General features: G+C 40.1%; 1 protein-coding gene across 1 annotated transcript; it reads left to right on the plus strand.

Moving 5' to 3' along the window:
• The first annotated feature begins 8 nt into the window (after positions 1-8).
• On the plus strand, positions 9-21,772 carry si:dkey-30e9.6 (uncharacterized protein LOC564083 homolog). The gene is made up of 7 exons (XM_052016931.1): positions 9-38; positions 6,436-6,527; positions 6,773-6,941; positions 9,033-9,117; positions 16,954-17,096; positions 17,187-17,264; positions 21,713-21,772. Exons 1-7 carry the CDS (start codon positions 9-11, stop codon positions 21,770-21,772), a joined length of 657 nt encoding a protein of 218 aa, XP_051872891.1.
• Positions 21,773-26,135: the final 4,363 nt, after the last annotated feature.

Raw genomic sequence — 26,135 nt, forward strand, 5'->3', positions numbered from 1 at the left:
TCTGAACCATGGACCCCAGTGATGGTAACTTGCCTCGGGTAGGTTCCTTTTAAATAATATGCTCATTAATTATGATGCCTAATCCTTAGATCTTCTACTCCTTTCTGGTTTCTCACCATCCTCTGCTTGCTGTCTCCATACTACCGTCCTCCACCAGCCACCAATCTGACACCCTTCCCTCCCCTTTAGACAACTGAAATGCTGCCCAGTGTCAACCCTCCCAAATTCTCAATAAAGCCCAGCCTGACTCTTAATGCAGCAACCCAACCCAACCATCCTCCTGACCCAGCCATTGCCCTAGTCCCCTACCAATTCCCAGATCAACCTTATCAATTCCCCACACTTCCACACTACTGATCCTTGGCAGCAAATCATCATCCCCCTCCCCAGGTAACCTTCCCAATCCTCCAGGTACTGTTTTTACTCTGACTGACCACCCACCATCCCTGGGTTTCTCTCCTCCTAATCCCAGCCCTATGAGTCACCTGCATCCAGAATTTCCCTGTTGTTTTTTCCTGTGCACCCTGTAATGACGATATATAAAACAATTCACCTCACACAGGGTTAGACCGACTATCTGCTGGGAACTAATTCCCAGGTCATTTTGTATTGTTAAATGTCATGGAAAGTATGATAGATGAAAAAATAACCAACTGAGCTGCAACCACTCTGAACTTTTTTTTGGAGAATCTTACCACTCCAAGATGAATTGTTTAATACCTAGCACTGATATGTAAAAATGAAAGTTTTAAGATGAATTATATTACAGTGATATATGGAAGTGTTGTGGATATATAAGGTGCAGGAAGCTTACAGAAAGTTATACATGCTGATTATACATTTATTGTAAATAATAATTTACAGAATCTGATGACATTGCTGTTGAAGAGTGAAAGGAATTATTCTTTCTGGACTCCAATGTTATCCTTCATCAGGATTTAATCTCTAATTGCTCCTTGGAGCAACCCAGCCTAGAGCAGGTGTATTCATTCTTTTAGGGAAAGTCATGTGTTAAAGATCATATTTGTATATTAGCTTATATATCAGAAATCCAATAAACCTGAGTCATTTGCATTATAGTCATAAGGAATTTATAACTGCAACTTTGATTCAAAGACGTAGGTCACATCCTTACAGGTTGATGGTATGAGACCTACATACTGAAGAATAGATACTTATATATCCAGACATATGTGACTCTTAAATTATCCTCTTCTGTGTTTTATTGCCAAGAAAGCATTGCCTTTCATAGTCAGAAAACAATCTTCACACATTTGTTTCATTCAGCACTGCAGGAGGTCTGTTTCCTGGTAACATCCAGTTTTACTGTTTACCTTACTAGCAATCAACTTAGGTGTTACAAGTCCAAACATCTGTTGATATTGTAATTGGCCCAATCAGTATTATTGATTTGCTAACTTTTGTATTGTGTATATGTGTAGAAGATAGAGGGGTAAAGGCAGAGAAGATTTTGGATTGGTTTCTGAATCTGCTTTGCATTGTTTGTTGCTGGGACTTCTATTTCTTTTTCACCTTTCATGGAATGCCAGTTTGACCATAGCAGCTCTTTACAGGCAAAACGGTGAACAAACTCCATGGAAGGAAACTAAAACAAACATGGCCGATTCTTGTGGTCGAAGTCTGATATCTACTGCTCTTCATTCATCTGTACAGCATATCAAGAGCCAAAAGGTTTACATCTGATGAACAAAGTTTGATGACGGGAACACTTTTAGAAAATGTGAAAATTTACCTTTTCCCTTGCTAGAAGCCAATATGCTTTGGCAATTTATTTTCTGATTTTTTTTTTGTTTAAAGTCCAATTTTCTTTTCATCATTCAAATTATTACATTCAAATTTATAGTTCTATGTATCATAGTATGTTTTAGTTTTCATTATGCTGAGCTCCACTTTGTTTCATGAAAAATGTTTGCAGTCAGAATTTGTTGTGATATCAGTCAATTGCTGTATGACCGTGACCATGGTCAACGTCATTATCTCATTATTATTGATTCCCCACTGTCTTCATCTGTCCCTTCCCCGAGCTCTGCCACTACCTGTCATAGCATAGTCAGTTCACTTCTTCCAAAGTGTCACCCCTCTCTTGTCTGCTGTGTCCTTTACTGTGTCCAGGTCGGGGTTGTTCACAGCTTTTTCTTGTTCAAATAGTCTGACAGCATTTTCTGTATACAGCCTGAATTTACACTTGCTTCTTTGTCCCCTGCAGCATTCTTCCAATCTGACAATCCACCTTTAACCTAGTAGATGGCAATTATTAGAGAATGTGTAGTCTACATACTGCTCTTCTTGTCAGGTTTTATCCCAATTATATTTATAAAATTTGCAGATATATAATGCAATATATTCATATGTTCCCACTCACAGTAAACTTATGCTATTTGCTTACAAGAGTTACACTGTATCTGCATGACATCAATTTTTCTTGCACATATATTTCAGCCCCTCAATGTGCAATGACAGGTGGACCTGAAACTGTGGTCCCCACAGATCACTTGTGGCAGCTGCAATAGCTTCAGTACATCTCTCAGCACGTGGTTCTGGACCTTGGGATGTGCCAGTCTGCAAAATGCAGTTGCAACCATCTCTTGTCAAGTTACACAGTGGGAAACATCAAAATTCTTTTCCTCTCTCTGAGTCGGCTTTAGTTGATGTTACTTGAGACAATCCACTCACACTAAAGGAGCAATATGATTCTTCTGTGTGTTTTTATATAGCCCATGGTCCTGGTTTTATTCATTCATGTAAAAATTGATTCACAAAGGTATATTGCTTAAACAACAAAAACAAAATCCACCTGATTTTCTTTTCCAAACTGACTGCAGAATGTTTATTTTGTGAAATGTGCTTCCAGAAAAGACCAGTCTCATACCTTGATATTCAAAATAGAAGCAGCATCTGTTTGAGAGTTGTTTAACAATGTTATAATGCCCTTTGGTTTGCAGTCCATTTTTCTTCAGCTTGTAGATTTTTATTTAGTTTTAGTGAATCTGTATTGGAGTGATAATTCTGCTGATCAGCCAGCAAATAAAATAGGTGATTAAGACCGTTCCAAATGAACTGGGAGTTACAGGCTGGTACATTGCATTAGTCGTGTGATGACAGAAAGAATTAAATTCTTGGACCATAGTAAGCACAGTGCAGATTCATCAGTAGTGTAAAACACATTTTTTGAATTAATCATATTACTTGAAAAGGCATTTCTAAATATACTCCTTTCTTTTGTGAATTATTATCAAATATTTTCCTGCAATAGCCCATCAAATTGGGAATAGTCTTTTCACATGTTATAGCAACAGCTTGTTTTAATATAGTACTTTTAATGACGTAAAAGGAATCAAATTACAGCTTAGGAACATTATTAAACAAAATCTGACCACAAGTCAGAAAAGAAGATGTTAGCTCTGATGTTTTGTCAATGAAGTAAATTGCAAAGGCAAAGAGAAACGTTGAGATAGAGAGAGGTTTGGGGATGGGATTCCAGAGTTTAAGACTCCGACAACTCATGGCCCTACCTCCAATAATAAAGTGATCAAAACCAAGGATGGTGAAGTATACAACTCTCGTCGAGTTTATTAATATGTGCATAAATACGGTGAGATACAGGTACAATGAAAAACTTGCTTGCAGCAGCATTACAGGCACATAGACAACACACAAAACATAAATTATACATAATAATGGTAGTCCAGAACTGGAAGTTTGCAGGTATTTTAGACGTCTGTGGACCTGAAGAAGTTTGCAGAGACTAGAATCATTAAGTCATAGAGGGATCTGACAACAAGAAATAACAACAATCTTCTGGGTCTCTGAACGTCCAAAACTACATTGGTCTTGTCCCAATTTCTGAGATATTTCTTTCACCAATTTACATTAAAATTATCTACTTCTATGAGTACATTGAGATTTGGCATATGATCAATGTAGAATGCTTGAGAGGAGAAGGTAGCTTTGGACATCTGGTTCCATAGATTCTGTATCACTGAGGATACCCTTTCCTGTTGATTGTTGTAGACTCGTTCCTGTATTCTTTGAAGTTCAGAAGAATGAAAAGAGATTTTATTGAAATATACAGGATCTTAAGGGGGCATGATAAAGTAGATTTGAGATGTTCCTTCTTGTGGCAGAGTCTTGAAAGAGGGGACAATGTAAGAGGGCAAGCATTTAAAACCAGGATTTGTATGAATTACCTCTCACAGAGGGCAGAGAATCTCTGGAATTCTCTACCCCAGAGGGTGTGGAGGCTAGGCAGTAGAAATATTTGAAGAGGAGGTAGATACATTTGTGAAAGATCAGGGAATTGGAGGCTAGGTGAAATTGAAGAGGAGTTGGGGTCTTGGGCAGAGCAGCTATGATCACATTGAATGATGGGGCAGGTTGAGGGGTCAGATGTCCTCTTCCTGCTCTTATTTTCTTGTGTCCTTGAGTTGATCGAGATTGATTACTTTGAACAGTCAATAGCAACATTATAATGAGATGGTTAAGATCTATAGGTTATTGCAAGACAATTAAATAGATGAATAGATATGAGCTAATATGGGTAGATGAAGTTAAAATGCAGATCTCATTGAATGGCAAAATAAGGTTGAATGGTCCACTCCTAAATTACTCCAAGCATTGCTCCAAAATCTAACACTGTTACACGTTTTGCTCCCATCACCCAGACATCATTAGTGACCACCCCAACCAGCTGTTACTGATATTCTGTGAGTCCACAGAGCCTTTTCTTTCTTAAAGTTCTTATATATGTTCAAGTTTTGGATCTTTTTACTCCAATTGTTTCATTTGAAGGTTTGTGTAGCATACAGTCTTTCTGTACAATGTGTTTTTAATTCAACTGATTTGAGTCCCTTGCTCCTTCTTGCTTCTGAACCTTGCTGATTGGAAAATATTTCTTATAATATTGGTGCTGGCACACAAATTGGCTTCCACAGGACTCCCCTGGGTGTATAATAATTTTTGGAGGAGAATCCTTTCTTGGGAAGTTGGTTTGCTGTCATCTCTCAGCAATCTTTATGTAAATGATTTTCAGATCCCTCCCTCCCTCATGCCTTTTCAACTGAAAGATAAAGATCTACAGTGCTTTTTTTTAAACTTTATTTTGTTTTCTGTGCAATGAGTAGGAAGTTGGAGAATTACATTTACAGGGTGTGATCACACCAGGTGGTGCTCTTGTATAGTACGTCTGATTAGGGAGGCTGCAAGAGATATCTGGGTGATAGGAGCAAAACATGTTGCAGTGTCATCGATTTTGGTGTAACGTTCATAATTACGAATAGGTCATTCAGCCCTTCAACCATATACTATATTCACAATTATTATGCACGTATGTATCACCCTCTGCAATGGATTGTCAAATGTCTTTACATAAAAGTACAATAATGGGATGTCATTGAAATTCTTGGGGTGGGGGGAAGCAGACAAGGTGTAAGTCAGAATATACACTATGCCTTTTTTGGATCAGGAACTATCTGAAGGATCTCTTTACTGCCAGACTTCTTCCAGTGAAGTGCCCTGGCTGTGTGTGCTGGAGATGATGAAGGAAGATGGGTATTTCTGAATTTGAAGATTCTGCTTCCTCTGTAGCTTTTGACAATGTGTACCACTATTAAATAGAATAGTTCACCAGGAACCATTCATCAGAAAGGCAAAAACACTTTGTTAAATGGCCATTGCTCAAATGAGATTGTGTCTCTATCATGGGACCCAATATGGATGCTGTAGAACTTTCATTTTACACTTGCAATCAAAATCCTCCCCTATGACATTTGGAAAACGTTTTGTTTCAATGGAATTACTGATCTCTGATCTAAGAGATCCTATGGATGGGGGACGTACTGATGTGAATTCCATTTCACATGTGCAGAAGGAAGAGAAGGAACAGAAGTCAGAGAAGCAAATTTTTTTCAGAGAACACTTGGGGGGAGAACCAGTCCATCTAGCATGGCTCATTCAGCATGATATATAGATCCCAGCACACTTTCCAACCTTTCCCAAAAGCTCAGTCCAGGTCAGGCCCTTGGAATCTCTACTCTCTCAATAGACTCGCTATCCACCTCTGGTAACCATAACACTAAAAGTATGTTCTTGTAGCTGCACAGAGATGATATTTCTGAGGTGATGTTATTCAATTTGTGTGGATGTAAACTTCCATACAGAGTTGTCCTGATGTTGAACTGTGGTGGAATACTTGTAGTAAACCAAAACCACAGCAGGGCCCCCATGGAAAGCCAACCCTTAGAATTTTCTGATGTAGGGTCTCAACCTGAAACACCGACCATCCCCTTGCCTCCACAGATGCCACTTAACCCACTGAGTTCTTCCAGCAGTTTATTTTTTGCACCAGATTCCAGAATCTGCAGTCTTTTATGTATCCTAGAATTTTCTTATTTGTGATTGGTTCTTTTCTTTTTGCAGAACAATTTTATTAATACTTCTGTAACTCGATACAACAAGGCTAATGTCTACCCATGGGGTATCAGTGAAATAACTAGTGTTAACCGAGGAGAGTAAATGGATCCACAGAACATTTTGTTCAGGGAACGCACCTTTGGATTTTTGCAGAAACACAGATTTACTGCAAGGCAGAGTGTGGCTGAGACAAGAAGTAAAAGCCATTTTCAGCTGAGACCAGAACCTGACCACCAGATATGGAACAGGAAACCTCCCGACTTCAGTCCAAAGCTCAACACGTCCTCAGTAACGTGTGCTGAGAAAGTGGCTTTGATAAAAGAGAAGGATTTTAAGAAGGCAGAAACAAGCAGAAAGATTATTTTTCCAGAACTTGTTCTGAAGAAACGGACTTCAAACTTTATCTGCAGTTTAAAATTCTTGACCCATTTGAAGCTAAGATTATGTTTGTGAAGACTGGCAAGTATGAAACTGGTGCTTTTGAAGATTCAAAGCCACATGATTTCAGACAGGTATTTTTAAAATTAATATCATCTTGATTGTTAATCAGTGTGACCACCATCCTCAGATCACAGTTCGGATGTAAATATGCATCTAAGCCTTTAATTTGAAGATATGCATATATTCATCTTTCAGCTTGAACATTCTTTCCTGAAAGTATTGGGCTGAATAATACATAAGATGTTCCATGCCTTGAGTGCGGCTCCCATGAGTGCACTTAACTTTGGCAGTCATGCAACTCCATTGACTTTGAGATTTTGCTGCCACAACATCCACAAAGGGGAGCAGTCCTTGAATGATGACCAAGCCTCATGCAGTGCATTCAGGTGCCCCTGCCATGGACTGCCTTGATGGCCCTTTGAAATAGCCCTTTTCTACTGTTTCTAAATGTCTCTCATGGTCAGAGGTATTTGTAAAAGCTTGAAAGTGATTGAAGTAATTTAAATGTTTAGAAATTATTTTAAAATAAATAAAAATAAAGATTTTAAAATAAATTACAATTAAGTCATTAATAACAAATAAAAGTGAAATAAAGAAAAATAAACAAAAAGCTTAACCTTCACTTTTCCTTTTAATGAAAAGCAGCAACCCCATTCAAATATGTGGCCAGCCAGTTGTGACTGGTGTTAAAGGGCAGATATAAAGTGGATCTGACACTTAGCTCAGGTCAATGAGGAATTATCTGTGGTCTTAATGGTACAGTATGACCACAGGACAAAGTTAGAGGCTAGATGTGTTGGCATCTGACTCCCAATGTATCTCATGTTTTCACACTGGAACATACAAGTGTGGAAGTTAGGAACACATTGACCTATATGAACTGTCATCAGTGGATCTCTTCTAAATTATCAGCAATAGGTAGTACATGACCGTTTTTGGTGTCTTAACCCCATGGAGTCATTGTAACATTTTAATTTCACCCTCAAATCCGTTATTTTGCTGTGGTAATATCTAACTGATAGAGAATTAAAGGTGGGTCAACATATTTTTGCTATTAGGCAGTTTGTTGGTTGATATCCTGAGGTTTTCAGCGAGCCTTGACCTTGAATAAGCCCTGTCCGAAGAGTTAAAGAAGGCAGTGGCTGGCTGGGAACAAAATGCATCCTTTTTAGGACCACTAAGTCAGAACAATGAAAATCCAAAATATTTGTGCATCATGTGTTCTGCATGTTCAATGATGTTTGCATTGGAGGCCTGAATCCATGCTAGAGCTCTAACCTTCATTTTCAAGTTGACTACTGCCACTTTTAGATAGGTGCTCTGCAGACAAGGAAGGAACAACAGCAATTGTTGAAAAGCTACAGCACTTTGAGAGAGTGTGTGAAAGTCCTAATTTACTACTTTAATGTTAATATTCCACATAAAAGCAGTGTCAAACAGGGCAGAAATTCTCATTGTGGTTTATATCCAAAGGAAGGAAGCTATTTGGGCCTTTGTGCCAATGCAATCTCTTTGCTAGTGTAACTTAAAATGAATCTGCTGACTTTTCCTCATATTGTATATTTGTCACTGCTTCAAATTTTTTTTAAATTTAAAAAAAAATTTTATTTATAGCTTGGTAACAGGCCCTTCAAGCCCAACGAGTCAACGACGCCCATTTTAAACCCAAATTAACCGACCCGTACGTCTTCAGAATGTGGGAGGAAACCGGAGCACCCAGAGGAAACCCACACAGACACGGGAGAACGTACAAACTCCTTACAGACAGCGACGGGAATTGAACCCCGATCGCTGGCGCTGTAATAGCGTCGTGCTAACCACTACGCTACCGTGCCGTACTGTGAAATATTAAGTATTTCTTCTTCAAAAGCTGCAAAAATGCAATTAATAGCTAATTCCAATGCTATTACCACGATCAGGATCTCACTGTGTGACGAATTTAGATGTAAAGGCATATTGCAACTATATAGCCCAGAAATTTCAGCATAAAGTTCATGTGACTGTATTGCAATATTTGAGATTCATTTTTACACTTCTAACATGTTTCATTCTAACGTTTCACACTGTAGATGCATACAAAGGCTGCAATATTTTTAAAGTATCTTTATTTCTACAAACTACTTGCAGTGATCATACTAACTGTCTGCTCCTTCTTTTGTTAGTATGAGAATGATGTTCCGAACTTTGTGACCAGTTTTGATAGAGATCCATTTAATTTGAAATTTGAATCAAAGTACTTAAACACAGGTACATTAATGGCTTTAACTCAGTAAAGTAACATGAATCCACTGCAATGAATGACTCTAAACACAGGTGTTTTTCCTGGTCATTGTGTTTTCATTTGTGAAAAAATTGCTTAAAGTCCACAGTACACATAATGATTTAGAAATGGATTTTCTATTAAATAAACAATTGGATCTCTCATATTGTAGGATGATTAATTTTATTTTTGTAAGATTTAACACAGTGAAATTTGGAACAGATGACTTTATTTATTTGAAGACCATTTCTGCACAGCAATTCTTCAAGTTTAGGGATGTTGTGAATGCCATTAACTTTTTGGGATGCTTCTCTTTGATTCCTAAAGTTATTTTTCACTACATCGAATTGTGCACCACTCTCTACACAAAGGAATGTACCAAAGTACCCAAAATGCATTTTAACCTGCCTTACAATTTACAGAATTTTGTTTCATGAATCAATTTACAAGAATATATCCTTTCATAATTGGGGGAATGGCTAAATCTCAGTATGGAGAAAATCACAGTACCTTCAATTAGTAGTCATTTCAAATGTGGACATTTTACTTTGTATCTTTACAATCACCAGATACATTCATAAAAGTAAAGAATGTTTTTAATTAAGGATTTAAAATATGATGCGCAATTTGAAGACACACAAATGGGTTAAGTTGTCGTGATAATTTTTAAAAATTATTATTATGATTAGGCTACCAATATTATTCCAAAATTACCAAGATAACAAAATCAACATTGAATATGACATTTATTCTGAATCCCAGTTGCTTCACTTGATTTACCTCTAGTTACCTTTTCCACAATTCCTGCATAGTCTTACCTGAATTGACATTGCCTAATTCATCATCCCCAGGCAACTTGAATTTTAACGCTGCAATGTTTAACTTCTAATTTTTGATTTCTCACAGTCAATCGGTTCCAACTGATAAATGAACAGAGTTACCTTGTACTTTCTTCCAAAAAAAAGGCTCCCTTTATTACTTCTCCTTAGAGCTGTCTCACTTTGCAATTTTTTTCTCTTTTAGAACATAGAACAGTACAGCACTAGACAGGCCATTCAGCCCACAATGTTGTGCCAATCTTCATGCCAATTTATACTAAAATCATCATCCTCCTGTTTATCATCCATATCCAATTCCCTTCATATTCATGTGTCTATCCAAAAGCCTCTTAAACTCCACCAAACTGCTTGATTCCACTACTACCCTGGTAACCCATTCCAGGTACCTACCACTCTCTGTGTGTAAAAAAACACTTGCTCCTCACGTCGCCTTTAAGCTTTCCCCCCCCCCCCCCCTTTAACCTTAAAAGCATTTCCTCTAGTGTTTGACATTTCTGTGGGGAGCAGATTCCGACTGTCTACCCTGCCTATGCCTCTCATGACTTTAAAAAACCTCTATCAGGTCTCCCCTCAGCCTCTGATGCTCTAAGGAGAACAACCCAAGTTTGTCCAACCTGTTCTTATAGCTCATACCATCTAATCCAGGCAGCATCCTTCTAAACTTCTTTTGCACCCTTTCCACAATCTGCACATCATTCCTATAATGGGGCAACCAGAACTGGAAACAATACTCCAAGTGCGGTCTGACTATAGTTTTATATAGCTGCAGCATGACTTCCTTACTCTTATACTCAGCACCCCTACCAATGAAGGCAAGCATTCCATATGCAACACACACAAAACGCTGGAGGAATTCAGCAGGTCAGAGAACATCTACGGAGGGAAATGAACAGTTGATGTTTCGGGCCAAGACCCTTCATCAGGACTGGAAAGGAAGAGCATAGAAGCCAGAATAAAAGGGGGAGGGGGAGGAGCCTGAGCTGCCAGGTGATGGAGTAGGTAGGTAAGTCGGGTAAAAGGGAATGATGTGAGAAGCTGGGAGGTGATAGGTGGAAGAGGCAAAGGGCTCAAGAAGAAGGAATCTGATAGGAGAGGACAGTAGACCATGGAATAAAGGGAAGGATGTGGGCAGGTTGTGAGGGTGGGGGAGGGGAAAGAAGGGGTGAAGGGGCAACAGTAATGGGGGAAAACAAAGCCGGGGGGGGGGGGGAGTGGTTAGCGAAACCAATATTGATGCTATCAGGTTGGAGACTACCAAGGCAGAATATGCGGTGTTGCTCCTCCAACCGGTGTCTGGCCTCAATGTGACAGCAGAGGAGGCTGTTGACAGACATGTTAGTGTGGGAATGGGAATTGAAATTAAAATGGTTGTCCACTGGGAGATTCTGGGTTTTTGCAGCAGATGGAGCGAAGGTGATCGAGAAAGCGATACCCCAATCTGCTTCCGGTCTCATTGATGTATAGGAGGCCACACCGGGAGCACCAGATGAAATAAATGACACCGATCGATTCACAGGTGAAACGCTGTCTGCCTCACCTGAAAGGACGGTTTAGGGCCCTGAATGGTGGTGAGGGAGGAGGTGCAGGGGCAGGTGTAGCACTTCGAGCGGTTGCAGGGTTAAATGCCTGGAGGGTGATCTGTGAGGAGGGATGAGCGGACAGGAGAATCGCGGAGAGAGTGATCCCTGCGGAAAGCGGAGAGGGGAAGATGTGCCTGGTGGTTGGATCCCGTTGGAGTTGGAGGAAGTTGCGGAGAATGATATGTTGAATGCGAAGGCTCATGGGATGGTAGGTAAGGACAAGGGGAACCCTATCCCTGTTATGCGGGGGGGGGAAGAAATAGAGGGAGGGCACACATGCGGGAAATGGGGGAGATGCAGGTGAGGGCTGTATTGATAGTAGTGGAAGAGATACCCTGTTTACTGAAAAAAAAAAGGAGGACATCTCGGATGTCCTGCAGTGGAAAACCTCATCATGGGAATAGATGGAGGACCGTTTTGTTGAGCACCTTTGTTTTCCCCCATTCCTGTGTTCCCTTCATCCCTTCTCTTTCCCCTCCCCTGCCCTCATGACCTGCCCACCTCCTTCCCTTTATTTCATTGTCTACTGTCTTCTCCTATCAGTTTCCTTCTTCTTCAGCCCTTTGCCTCTTCCACCTATCACCTCCCAGCTTCTCACATCATTCCTATCGCTCTACCCTGGGGAATATGTTGATCCTGAACTCTGATCAGCTGGTCTTTAAACAACTCCCACATGCCAAATGTGGACTTTTCCGACAGCAGCTGCTCCCAATCAATGCCCTTTAGCTCCTGTCTTACCCTGCCGTAATTTGCCCTCCCCCAATTTAGTACCTTCCTGCAAGATCTGATTTTATCTTTACTCATAACTACCTTAAAACATAATGAGTTGTGGTCACTATTCCCAAAATGTTCACCCACTATCAGGTCTGTCACCTGGCCTAGATCATTTCCCACAACTTGGTCCAGTATGTTCTCTCCTCTAGCTGGACTCTCCACATACTGTTTCAAGAACTCCTCTTGGATGCACTGTAGAAATCCCGCCCCTAAGTTTCTTGTATCAAGTAAATTCCAATCAATACTAGGGAAGTTAAAGTCCCCCACTATGATAACCCTGTTGTTTCTGCACCTTGCCATAATCTGTCTACATATCTTGTTCCTCCACCTCTCGGTGGCTATTGGGAGGCCTACGGTTTAATCCCATCAGTGTATTTGCACCTATCCTATTTCTGAGCTCCACCCAAATTGCCTCTGTGGATGATCCCTCCAGTGTGTCCTTTCCAAGTACTGCTGTGCCATTCTCCTTATTAGTAGTGCTACCCCTTCACCTCTTTTACCCCCCTCTCTATCACGTTGAGCTGCCAGTCCTGTCCCTCACGCATCCAGATCTATATAATGGCAATGACATCATAATTCTATGTACCGATCCAGGCTCTAAGTTCATCCTCCTTACCCATAATACTCCTGACATTGAAATAAACACACATCAGCCCATCAGTCCCACCGTGTTCATTAGCCTGTCCCTCACTGTCCTTCCTTTCAGTCTTACTTTTCAAACCACCTTTCCTGCCCTCAACCCTACCCCCTGTTGCCCTGCTGCTGTGGTTCCCATATATATTTTTAACACATGTTCCAGCAATTTCCTGCCTGATGAATCTTTCTAAATTTTAGCAATGGTCCACACTTCCCATAGACTTCAAGTATATTGATCAAATTTCTAGCTTATATTTATGTGTTTATAATTCTTTTCAAATCTTTGTTGCTGCAAATTTGACACAAAGGCCTAGAAATTGTCGAGAAAGTATGTTCAAGTGCCAAGAACCTGTGCCAGTCTCATGCAAAGTCCACTGACACATATATAATGAATCAAATTGCATCAGAGATTATACAGAATTAAACAGTCACATACTAGCTTGATCCACTATGGCTGTCAGACATTCATGATGATAGGAGTATCTTGACCAGATCAGATACTTTCTATTTCTGTATTAGCTGTGATTCAGTTGATTGCACTCAGTCAGAAAGTTGCAGATTCAAAAAGTTAAAACAATTGCAAATGGTAGAAGTTTACAATAAAATAAAAAAAATTGATGGAAATACTCAACAGGTCAGGCAGTATCTGCAAAGAAACAAAGCAAACATTTCAGGCTGAAATTTCTTGTGGATTCGTATCCCATTCTCAGCCTTTCCAATACCCTGTGGAAAGTGAGGTCATGTGTTTGATGATCAAACTGCCAGTCCTTTCACAAAGGTTCTGCTATGAACTGTGGCCCATTGACTATAATCAGCACCTCAGGGATGCCACGTTCTGGTAAACTGTCCTGTGAGCTTCTGAACGACCATTGATCAGTTGCTGTTTCCTAAATGTCTGTCTTCCAGACATTTCAGAAGTAATTAACTGTCATCAGATAAGCTTTCCCATCAAGGTGAAACAGATCTGACCCAATTTTTGCACAGGATCTCTTAATGAGAGTGAAACATTTCCCTTAGAACATAGAACACTACAGCACATTACAGGCCCTTCAGCCCACAATGTTGTGTCAACATGTTATCCTGCCCTAAGATCTATCTAACCCTTCCCTCCCACATAGCCCCCTATTTTTCTATCATTCATGTGTCTATCTAAAAGTCTCTTAAATTTCCCTAATGTATCTGCCCCCACAACCTCTGCAGGCAGTTCATTCCAAGCACTCACCACTCTCTGTGTAAAAAAAAACTTACCCCTGACACCCCCCTTATACCTTCCTCCAATCACCTTACAATTACGTCCCCTCGTGTTAGCCATTGTCGCCCTGGGAAAAAGTCTCTGACCGTCCACTCGATCCATGCCTCTTATCATCTTGTACATCTCTATCAAGTCACCTCCCATCTTCCTTCTCTCCAAAGATAAAAGCCCTAGCTCGCCCAACCTATCCTCATAAGACATGCTTTCCAATCCAGGCAATGCCCTAGTAAATCTCCTCTGCACCCTCTCTAAAGCTTCCACATCCTTTCTATAATGAGGTAACCAGAACTGAACACAATACGCCAAGTGTGGTCTGACCAGAGTTCTATAGAGCTGCAACATCACTTCGCGGCTCTTGAACTCAATACCCCAACTAATGAAGGCCAACACTCCATACGCCTTCTTAATAACCCTATCGACCTGTGTGGCAACCTTGAGGGATCTATGGACGTGGACCCTAAGATACCCTCTGTTCCTCCACACTGCTAAGAGTCCTGCCATTAACCTTGTATTCTGCCTTCAAATTCGATCTCCCGAAGTGTATCACTTCACACTTATCTGGGTTGAACTCCATCTGCCACTTCTCAGCCCAGCTCTGCATTCTATCAATATCCTGTTGTAATCTACAGCAACCTTCTACATTATCCACAATAGCACCGACTGTTGTATCATCTGCAAACTTACTAACCCATCCTTCCACATCCTCATCCAAGTCATTTATAAAAATCACAAAGAGCAGGGGTCCCAGAACAGATCCCTGCAGAACACCACTGGTCACCAACCTCCAGGCAGAATACACTCCATCTACCATCACCCTCTGTCTTCCATGGGTGAGCCATTTCTGAATCTACACAGCCAAGTTTCCCTGGATCCCATGCCTCCTGACTTTCTGAATAAGCCCTCCATGAGGAACCTTATCAAACACCTTACTATCTGAATGTTCTAAGACCTTGCTTGATACTTTCTAATGTTCTGTAGGTGTCACATTTGTCCTGCAGTGCTTGATCTTCATACAAGTGTGAGCACCGCATACCTGATATCCAGCATTCCTGATAACCAGAAGAAGAATGTGATGTCCCATTATCTTCAAACATCCCCCCTCTGCCCACACCTCCCTCTGTGGCTGACCTCCTGAGCCAAAACTTCAGAACAGAGGGCTGAGTGGTACATTTTCACAGATGAGAACATGCAATGCCCAATTTGAATTCTGAGGCAGTGGGACAATGACCAAAACATCACCACTCCGCCGCAACTGATAACCTCCAATCAGTCTGCACGTGAGAACCAAAGCTTTCAGTTGCCCATATCTTACCTCTCTTCCCACACCAATGCCGACCTCTCTGTCTTTGGTCTCTGCACTGTTCCAGTGAAATTCAACAGAATTTCAAGGGATAGCACATTATCTTTTAAATCCACACTTATCTACCTTTCAGACTTGAAACCAAATACATCTATTTCAGATCGTAATCTTTTCTCCCATTTTTTGAGACAGCAGAAACTGGTGATGATTGCCATACATATTTCCTGTGGACTCATTTTTTGTTTCCCTAACTGTCCCATTACCATTCATTTAGCTCTGCACCATCAGCTCTTTTGTCATTTAATCTCTTCTGTGCTCCACTATCACCGATCTTCCTTTTTGTCCATTCCTCCCCTTTTCCCAGTCTTCTTACCTGCATAAAAATGATTACCTCATTTTCTAGTCCTGACCAAAAGTCAATGATGTGAAACATTAAATCTGTTCCTCTCCCCTCAAATGCTGCCTGACTTGCAGAGTTCCAGCAAGTTGTATAATCAATATTTTTTTTCTCCATTCTTTTGTGTGTTTTTATCATTAAAAGTTTCAGAGACTTACAGTAAGGGGATAGCATGGAAGGAAGCCATTTGGCTCACTAAGTCTATGTTGGTATTATGTGAAACTATTCCAGCTAATCCTACTCCTCCAACCTTTTCTCAAAGTCTGCCAATTCTTTCTTCAGCCAAGATCCTAACACCAACCCCTGGGCAACATCAATGTACATTTCTCTCCCATCCAAGAAACGTCTACTCACTCCTACAATCTGCCAATTGTAGCTAATTTTCTACCCATGCTGCTATTCTCCTTTTTATTCAATGTGCTTTAATTCTGAGGACCTATTTATTGTGTGACACTTTATCAAATGGCATTCGAAAGTCCATATAAACCACATCAATTGCATTTCATTATTTACCTGGCAGAACATGGCATCCCTGAGGTGCTGATTATAGTCAATGGGCCACAGTTCATAGCAGAACCTTTGTGAAAGGACTGGCAGTTTGATCATCAAACACATGACCTCACTTTCCACAGGGTATTGGAAAGGCTGAGAATGGGATATGAATCCACAAGAACTTTAAAATGGAGGAATGTAAATGTCCAGGCCAATGATTACAGCAGTTGGGGCAGAAGTGGTGAAGGACAACAGGGCAGCAATTTTGGTTGACAGCAGCACAATGATATTTTAGAAGCCAGTGTTACATTGATTAACTAACAATATTTGATACTTGTTTGACTAATGCTAGAGTTCTTTGATGAGGCAACAGAGGTAAATAATGAAATGTAATTGATGTGGTTTATATGGACTTCCAAATGCCATTTGATAGCCTCGTTGAATAGTCATAGTCAGCTGATATAGATTTCCCAGAAGCAATGCAGTGTGAGATTGACTAGCCTGATCACAGAGGATTCACACTAACTACATGATGCTTAACTTATCTTATTAGTTCACGAACATCTCCCGAAGATTCAGCAAAAGAAGGGTTCAAGCACTCAGAACTTTGATACTTACAAACCTCAAGAGCTCAAATGGGATTCTCGGCTCATTCTGAAGAAAGAATTCTGGCTACCCAAATCAGGTTCCTATACGGTCAGTGTATTTATCAACTGATTTCTGATACTTAGCTTTTAATGTAATTTGCATAGTCCCTAAAACTAATAACGCTTTGATTCATTATAGAGGCACAAAAGGCATCGGGATGCATATAGTGCCTTCATGGACCGGGTAGAAGAAAAAATCACCAAGCTTTGGCAAAAGGTGGGTGAACAGCAGGAATTCCCAAATTTAATTTAAAATGTTAAAATGCATTAGTTTATGGTCAGTCAAAAGAAACTAATGTATTTTATCCTCATAATTATATCCTCATGGCACATGGCTGGATAACAGCATAATCACTGACAATGTTTCAACAATTCAGCTTTGCAAACTTTGAAGTCCTATTGAAGCTTGCAAGTTATCTTGATGGCCAAGAACTGAGAACATTTACTTAACTTTATTCCACTTTCTGTTAAGCGATACACATATTGTGAGTAGTTTTTTTCTGAAGCTGCTTTTAAATAAATAAGTACAGTAGTTGTTTTTCTCAGTGGTACATAATAGAGTCTCTAGAGATAAAAAAATATACTTTTGTTCCTAGTGTCTTTAAATGACATTGGTTCATTATTTAGACTACTGTAGTTCCCATCAATGTTCCTAAGCCCTTCTATTCTAATCCATGTCCTCTTTATTTGTCCAAGCTGAGGATCATCTGGACATCTGGACATTAGGTCATTTAAATGGCCCAATGACAGAACCTATTCTCAGGCAACTGGATCGACAGCAAGTGTCTTCAGGTTTAGGACCTATGGCTCAGAGGTATCATGCTGGAACCTGAGTTATAAACATTGGGTGCATCATGAAGTGGAGATTGACTTGAATATTCAGACACAGGCAGAAATCATACTCAGTAGATTAACTAGATTCTTGTATTTGGTTGATGGTCAAGGAGCACAGGGTGTGACTGAAATTCAGGCAGGTAAGGGAATAGCAAACAAAATGATGAAAGAGTCTCAGCCTTTGCCATAGTACATTTGGTATAAGGCACATGCTGTTGATGTGAATGAGAACAAAGATGACAGACAACATGGGAAGATTAACTATGGCACTGTGATAAAGGAAGCCATTCAAACCAGGGGAATGAAAAGGATTCTGCTAGTGGAAGGAGCTAGTGTAGTAAATAGGAGACACCATTCTCTCTGCACTATATATAAGCAAGTATTTCTTTTTTGCTGGCAGGGAAACATTTCCATGTTCATTGCGAAGAACTTGGAGATGGAGGTGAAGTATCCTATTGTTGTAGTTTCTTGTTTTAGGCAGTCCCTTGGGATGGAGGATGACTTGCTTTCACTACAGTTTTATAGGTTCAGAGGTGAATAATGAAGGTGATGTGGGAACTGTAGACTCTTTCACAGATGGGGCAGGAGGTACCTGACTGCAAGGTTGGGTGGGTAGTTCATGAAGTAGACCGCTTCTTCTGCTGCTTACATATGGCTTCTCTCTGCTCTCAGTGCTTGGACATAAGGTTTTCAAGAGCTATCCTGAATGTTTCTTCTCCACTTTGAGTCACCATGGGCCAGAGATTAGCAGGAATCAGTCAGGATGTTTCATTTCTTCAAATAAGCTTTGAGCATATCATTGAGCCTTATCCTCACCCTGCCTCGTAAACCCTTCCTATGGCAAAGCTCAAAATAGAACGTCTGTTTTGTGAGTCTGGTATCAGGAATGTATATGATGTGGCCTGTCCAAAGTTGTGAACCTTGTGTGGCTATGGCCTTAGTGCTAGAGCTGCTAGCTTGAGAAAGGATAATGATGTTGGTTCCCTTCTTCTTCCAGTGAATTTGAAGGATTTTGCAGAGGCAAATTGCCGGAATCTTTCCAGTGCTGTTGTAGGTAGCCCAGGTCTCAAGAGCATGGGGGAGGGCAAGGATCACACATAGCAGCCAATGACGTAGAACTAAGAACAACTTTCTCTCAAAAGAGATTAAAAAGCTATGGCAAAATTGAAACAGAAATGTAAAAAATATTATCTGGAATACCACCTGAAATGTGTAGCAATGGGCATAGGTGTGAAGCCACTTGGCTGAGGCAAAGTGGAAAATGTAATTAGGAAATATGTGTTATGTAAACAGTGGCAAACATTGGGCACACACACAAAGCAAGAGAGGCAATGATGGGAAAAATGATAGTGGGGAATAGTGAAATGGCACATACATTAGACAAATATTTTTATCTTTTCCAAATTCACACCCATCCTTTCAAGAAATCCAATAAATTAGGTTTCTCCACCTACCATGAATCAACTCCTTTCAAAATAATAAATGACATCTTATGAGACTGTGATAAAGGAGAGCCTGCAATAAATACCTGATTTGTTTGCAGCTTTCGTCATGTTTGACCTCAACAGCCTCCATCAAGCCTTTTCACCATCGTCCTGGTGGATGAGACTGCAACACCTTTGACTTAACGTGGCCAGAGAATCACCTGCAATAGTTTTGCTTCCTGCTCCCATTCTGCCCCCTCTGGTGATCCCAAAGATATAAACTTAGCACTTTCCCATTTCTCACCTACAGGCTATCCCTTGACAACATCATATCAAACCAGGTCATCAGTTTCCATTCTGACTCTCAGCTAAATCTAATCATTCTTCTCTAAATGTTCTTATGTTCTCCAAATTCAACATTCAGTGCCAAATAAGCAGCTGTTTCCTCCAGGTAAACGATAGGAAGACTAAAGTAATTGCCCTCATTTTTCATCAGAAACCATTCCTTCACTATTCATTATATCCCTTTTACTGGTAATTGTCCAAAAATGAACCAATTTGTTTGCAGCCTTGACATCATATTTGACCCAAGATAAACCATGCCATCTACCTGTACCATCAACAATACTGTCTATTTCTGCTCTGTAACACTGTCCAGCTCTGACCTCACATCAGCTCTTCTTCTACTAAAATCTTCATCTACACCTTTGTTAGCTCTGAATTTACTACTCAAATTGTCCCCTTGACTAACCTAACTTAATCTGTCATTGGTAAATCTTAGTTGTCCATGTTGTAACCACCATCAAATCTTGGTCACCTGTCACCCTTCTGCTGGCTGACTTAAATTGCAATGTTTCAAAGCAGTTTGATTTTAATTTTCTCATCCCTATTTCCAAATTACCCCATGGTCTCACCCTTTCCCATCTCTACCCTATAAGCTTCAATGATATCTGCTTCCAATTCTATTCCCATGATCATCCTCGAGTTTAATACTCCACTATTGACAGCTATACCTTGAACAAATTCCTTTCCTAAAACATCTCGACATGACCACCTCTGCCTTTTTATGAGTTCTTTACCTATGCTTTTGACAAAGGTTTTGGTCATCCGGTCTAATATTTCTTTAAGTAGCTTGGTGTCAAATTTTGTTTGGTGACATTTCCATGAAACACCTTGGTATGATTTATTACCATAATGGCTGAACAGACTCAAAGACTTACTTGGCCTAGTTTTGTCCCTATTTCTGTGTTATATTTGTGGCACGGCTTTGTGCTAGCATTTAATGCTGAAAAATTAAGGCAATAGAATAAGTCTCAGTTATGGACACCAGCATCTAAAATCTGTAATTGTCCCTTCAAATTACTGCAGGGAAGGGATGAATACAATACTCACATGTAGGGCTTTTCAGTCCCAGGGCTCCTCATGGATTATCTAGCTGATGCAGTTCAGAGTTAAAATGATTCTTTCAGTGCTATTTAACAGTCTTCAGCATTTGTAGAAATCATGAAGTAAAGCAAGTGGAGTCATACAGTCATACAGCATGGAAAGAGGCCCTTGGGCCCAACTGTTCCATGCTGACCAAGATTCCCATCTAAGCTAGTCCCATTTGCCCATGTTTGGTCCACATCCCTCTAATCCTTTCTTATCGTGGTATCTATCCAAGGGTCTCTTAAATGTTAATGTACCTGCCTCAACCACTTCCTCTGGCAGCTCATTCTGTACACGGACCACCCTCTGGGTGAAAAAGTTGCCCCTTAGGTTCCAATTAAGTCTCTCCCATCTGACCCTAAACCTATGCCTTCTAGTTCCTGATTCCCCAATACTGGGAGAAAGACTGTGTGCATTCACCCTATCTATGACAGTCATGATTTTATACACCTCTATATGATCACCTCTCATTCTCCTATGCTCCAATGAATAAAGTCCCAGTCTGCTCAACCTCTCTCCATAACTCAGTCTCTCGAATCCCAGCAAGATCCTTGTAAATTTCCTCTGCATTCTTTTCAGCTTAATGGCATCTTTCCTATAACAGGGTGAACAAAACAGAACATAATATTCTAAATGTGGCCTCACCAATATCTTGTACAACTGCAATATAACCTCCCAACTTCTACACTCAATGCCCTGACTGATGAAGGCCAGCATGTCAAAAGGAGAAGTGGCAATGTGAATGAATCTGATTTTAGCTTCACCTGTTTCAGCGAACTGCCCATCAGGGTTATCCTAGCAATGCTTATTGTACTCATCAGTCCCATTCTGTCATCTATCTGGCCTTTGCACCTGGGAACTAAAATCTCCCACGAAGAAAGGCAAGAAATTATTTCTGATAGCTCATCATATAGTGCTTTGCTCTGCTGAGTTTGGCAAAGACATGTTGTATAATTCATGTTGTTCTTTTCTTTAACAGGAGCAAGAACTGCAGCACAGACAACCCAGCAGGAAACAAAATAGTTCTGTGGTACCATAAATAAAATGTGGGTTAATCCAAATATGTCTACAAATATTTTTGACAGTATTTTAATTTTTATCACAGTAATATGTCCAGTATCTATTTGATCATCAGACTAACTATGCTATATTTAAGTCTCATGATTCTGGAAAACTCAGCTTATGTTCTTTTTAAATAGGGTTAGAGTTTGACTGCAAACAGGCAATAGTGATTGGGCAGACAATGTTACACCACTCCTAATTCTTATTTCACCCTGAAGCAAAAAAAAACTGTTGTGGTTGACCTATTTTTAATTCATTCAAGGGATGTGGGCTTCACATGCTGAGCCAGCATTTAATTGCCTATCCTTAATTGCCCTGGAGAACGTAGTGGTGAGCTGCCTTCTTGAACTGCTGTAGTCCCTGAGGTGTTGATATACCCACAATGCTGTTAGGGAAGGAATTCCAGGATTTTGAGCCAGTGACGATGAAGGAATGGCGATATATTTCCAAGTCAGGATGATGTGTGGCTTGGAAGGTAACTTGCAGACAGACGATGGTGCTCCCATGCTTTTGCTGCCTTTGTCATTCTAGCTGGTAGAGGTCATGGGTTTGGAAGGTGCTGCCCAAGGAATCTTGGTGAGTTGTTCCAGTGCATCCTGTAAATGGTACTGTGCTTCAGTGATGGCGTGAGCGAATGGTTGTGGATGAGGGCTTATCAAGCAGGCTATCATGTCCTGTATGGTGTCGAGCTTCTTGAGTATTGTTGAAGTTGCACTCATTAAGGCAGGTGGAGGATATTCTGTCACACTCCTGACTTGAGCCTTGTAGAAGGTGGAGAGGCTTTGGGAAGTTAGGAGGTAAGTTACTCACTGCATGATTCCTAGATGTGGGAATGGAACATGACACTGCTTGACAATTCACTGCGATCTGCTTTATACTATCACACAGACTCAAAGCTTCCTTAAAGGTACACAGATTTCTTTTGATCATATTCTCACTTGATCTCCTGAGACTTTGCTCTTCAACATTTTCCCTCTCTTAAGGAGGTAAATGTACTTAGAAATACTTCAGTTAGCATAGTAACACAAAAAATATTGTGATGCCATTAGACACGAGTTCTTTTTTGCATCAAGACTGGAAGCTTCAAATTAACCCAAAATTCATAGTCCTTGATGTCCTCTTGTATAGAACAACATTCTTAAGTGCTACTTGTGTGAATTTTATCATAGTCTGATTGCTGAATGTAATTAGATATATTGTGCAATTGCAATGTTTCTGAACATGGAGACACAAAAGACATTTCTGGATATATTCAGTCCAGGTTAACTGTGTGTCTGACTGCCAAACATCGGAACTACTGGGCATGTGTGTTGTCATTCAGCATATAACACAAGATTGACATTATGTGCAAGACTCTAGCACACTCACAGTATTCACAAATTGCATTGCCATCAAACACAAGCAGGCTTTAACCAAAGAGTTCAGCTTGCTCTGGGGTGAGTTAAAAACTTGAGGGAGTCCAAGCTAGCAACCTTCCTCAAGGTGAACTCTTTTTCATCTTTTCACCTTCATTGTCCCCTTTGCCCCTCATTGATGTCTTTATGGACCATTCTCTGACCCCCACTGCACTTCTCCTAACATCATCTGATTGCTGCCAATACATTGATTCTATAACCTGCACTCTACACATGGTATGAATTCATGGAGGAAAAGCCTCTGTGTGGTACTGACTATGCAAGGTCTATTCTATTGCATATGATGCTTGGGTCTTGTGCACTGCAGAATATAAGAAGCACAGGGCCTCGATTAAACTGGGTCAGAGGTATCCTGCAAAGCACTAGTCTCTGTTTTCACATATTACAGTATTTCAGGCCAGAAGATTTGAGTGCTTGATTGGAGAATATTCTCTACTGATTGCTGATTAATATATATTTATGCTTACAAACACAATTTTTTTATAAGTAACACAGATAAGTTCTTCATTATTGGGTTAGGATATACTACATTGGGTAAATCTTCCACTGATCCTGAAATCACCAACTTTTTGCCATTGAGCCATGGGTGGTCCTGAATGCCATCTTCCACTGGGAGGTCATCTTCCTGCTGATCGGCATGGTCCAGCACAGCCTTGTGCAGGGCCCCTCCCAGCACATTGGGCTGGCTGACACCCCAAAACAGCTTCAACTGCTTGAGGTTTCACCCCAGGCTCACGAACTGTAAAATCCGTCACTGAAATTGAACATATGTGAACGTCACAGATATTGTATTAGTTTATTATTGTCACAGTGAGAAACTTAATTTTGCAAGCCTTCCATACAGATCATTTCAAAATATAAGTACTTTGAGTTAGTACAAGGGAAAAGCAACAACAGAATGCAAAGTAAAGTGTTCCAGTTGCAGATAAAGTGTAGTGCAGGTAGATAATAAGGTGCAACGGCCATGATGAGGTAAATTGTGAGGACAAGGGTTCATCTTTAATGTAGAAGAGGTCCATTCAAGAGTCTGGGATAGAAGCTGTGATATTCCAAAACACCAGGGAACTATTAACCAAAAACTGAAAACACGATATCATTTTATTCGATTGAGAATGATAACACTTAAAAAAAAATGGCAATTATATCAAAGATTTGAGAGTTACAGGAAACAGACATGAAAATGGAAATCAAGCCATGACCAGATCAGTTATGATCTTATTGAATGGTGGGACAGGGTCAGGGAGTCTACATCTGCCCTTCTTCTCAGGTACTTTCTGTCCTTGTGTTCACTTACATAGATATAAGAACAATTAAATATATGTAACCTGAGTGAAATAAATTAAACAAAAAGGTCTACTTATTGTCCCTCTGGTATCAATTCTCTTCTGAAGGTGCCATTCTAGTTGTACCTGGCACAAGCTCAGTGAGTAGGTGACACAACTGAGAGCAGAGATGTTTGTGCCACCAGGTGGACTCCCCCAGTGCAGCACTGGCACCATATGCTGCTGTGGGTTTAAGCCTGTGCCAGCAATGAACTTCAGAACATCCACAAGAAATGCAGGTAAAGTCTGTCAGAAGTGCTGGCACCTGAGCAGAAGGTCTGCTCCAAGGTGAATTAAGTTTCTGCCCATTTTTGTCCAGGAGTATGTGCTTGCAAGTATGGAGGAAGGAACTTTTCATCTTGACCCCTTGAACCGATGGGGCTTCCAACTTCTTTCAGTCAGCAATGATACAGAAGTGTTATAGTTCCAAAAGGAATTTCAGCAGGAGGAAAAAGTTATTATGTGATGTCTCTCACTTCACCCATTTCTGTTTCTCCACTGCCGCTGATCTGTGCCAACAAAATATCTTATGAGACAGAATATTTTCCATTACTGTGCAAGCTAATCTGAGTGATACATTTCAACATATTTTACTTTATTGAACAATGTACCTCAAACCAATGCAGATAGTGTTCCTTTAGGATTAAGAGCCCTATCAGCTTTCAAAATTCCACAGAGTCTGAACTGTACAACCTACTTTTAAAATAGTTGTAGATGGCCTCTTCTTATTAATACTATATTCATTGTTTAAGCTCTGCTTGTATCTATGGAGACAGAGAAAAACAAATGCCACAGCTTAGCAACCACTCCCCAACAAACTCCACATATCATTTAGTTGAGTCATTGCTTTGGAAAACATGCCCTTGGACATGTCTTCTTGGGACTTTGAATGTATTATTTATGTGAAAATAAAAAATCTTGTAACAAATTGCCAACGGAGACAATAAGAGACTGCAGATACTGTTTTGTGTAACAAATTTCCAATGTTTTTCCATGTTGTGAGATTTTGACAGAAACAACACCTTAAATTCCTGAAGATATAGAAATATATTAGTAACTTATATAAACTGAAATCTATTTCCCTTCATATGGAGGGCGAAGTTTAGATCTTTCATTGATTAGCTAAACAACAATACAAACTGAAGGTCCTTGGGCATTTTCTTCTAAAGATTAATTGAAGATATTCAAAGATGAGGCACTAGATGGCAGTAAAGGTTTTAAACTGATAACTTTTACAACAATGTAAGTTTTCACCTTTTTGCAAAGATCGCAGACTATCTAAAGGAATAGAACCTTTTTACTGGTACATAATGAAATGGCAGTTACTGTAATTAGTAGAAATCAATTACATAAAATAGACACAAATTATAACCAGTTCTGATGGAGGGTCTTCTATCTGAAATGTTGACTTTGTTTCTCTTCCTGTAGATGCAGACTGATCTGCTGAGTATCTCCATCATGTTCTGCTTGTATTTTTTAGCCATAACATTTTTTTAGCTAACAAGCAGAGGCAGCAGCTTCTTTTTCCTGATTATCCTTTTGAGCTGGTCAAGGTGGTAAGGCAAGGCGAGCAAGACTTGCATGCATTACCTTGGAAAATTCT

This window comes from Pristis pectinata, chromosome 5, assembly GCF_009764475.1.
Source record: "Pristis pectinata isolate sPriPec2 chromosome 5, sPriPec2.1.pri, whole genome shotgun sequence".
NCBI classification, from domain to species: domain Eukaryota; kingdom Metazoa; phylum Chordata; class Chondrichthyes; order Rhinopristiformes; family Pristidae; genus Pristis; species Pristis pectinata.

Excerpts from the sequence above, each read along its gene's own strand:
- si:dkey-30e9.6 (XM_052016931.1), top strand. The coding sequence starts at position 9 with ATGGACCCCAGTGATGGTAACTTGCCTCGG. Across the intron at positions 9,118-16,953 it reads ATCAAAGTACTTAAACACAG|TTCACGAACATCTCCCGAAG; the intron begins GTACATTAATGG and ends TTATCTTATTAG. Across the intron at positions 17,097-17,186 it reads CCAAATCAGGTTCCTATACG|AGGCACAAAAGGCATCGGGA; the intron begins GTCAGTGTATTT and ends GATTCATTATAG.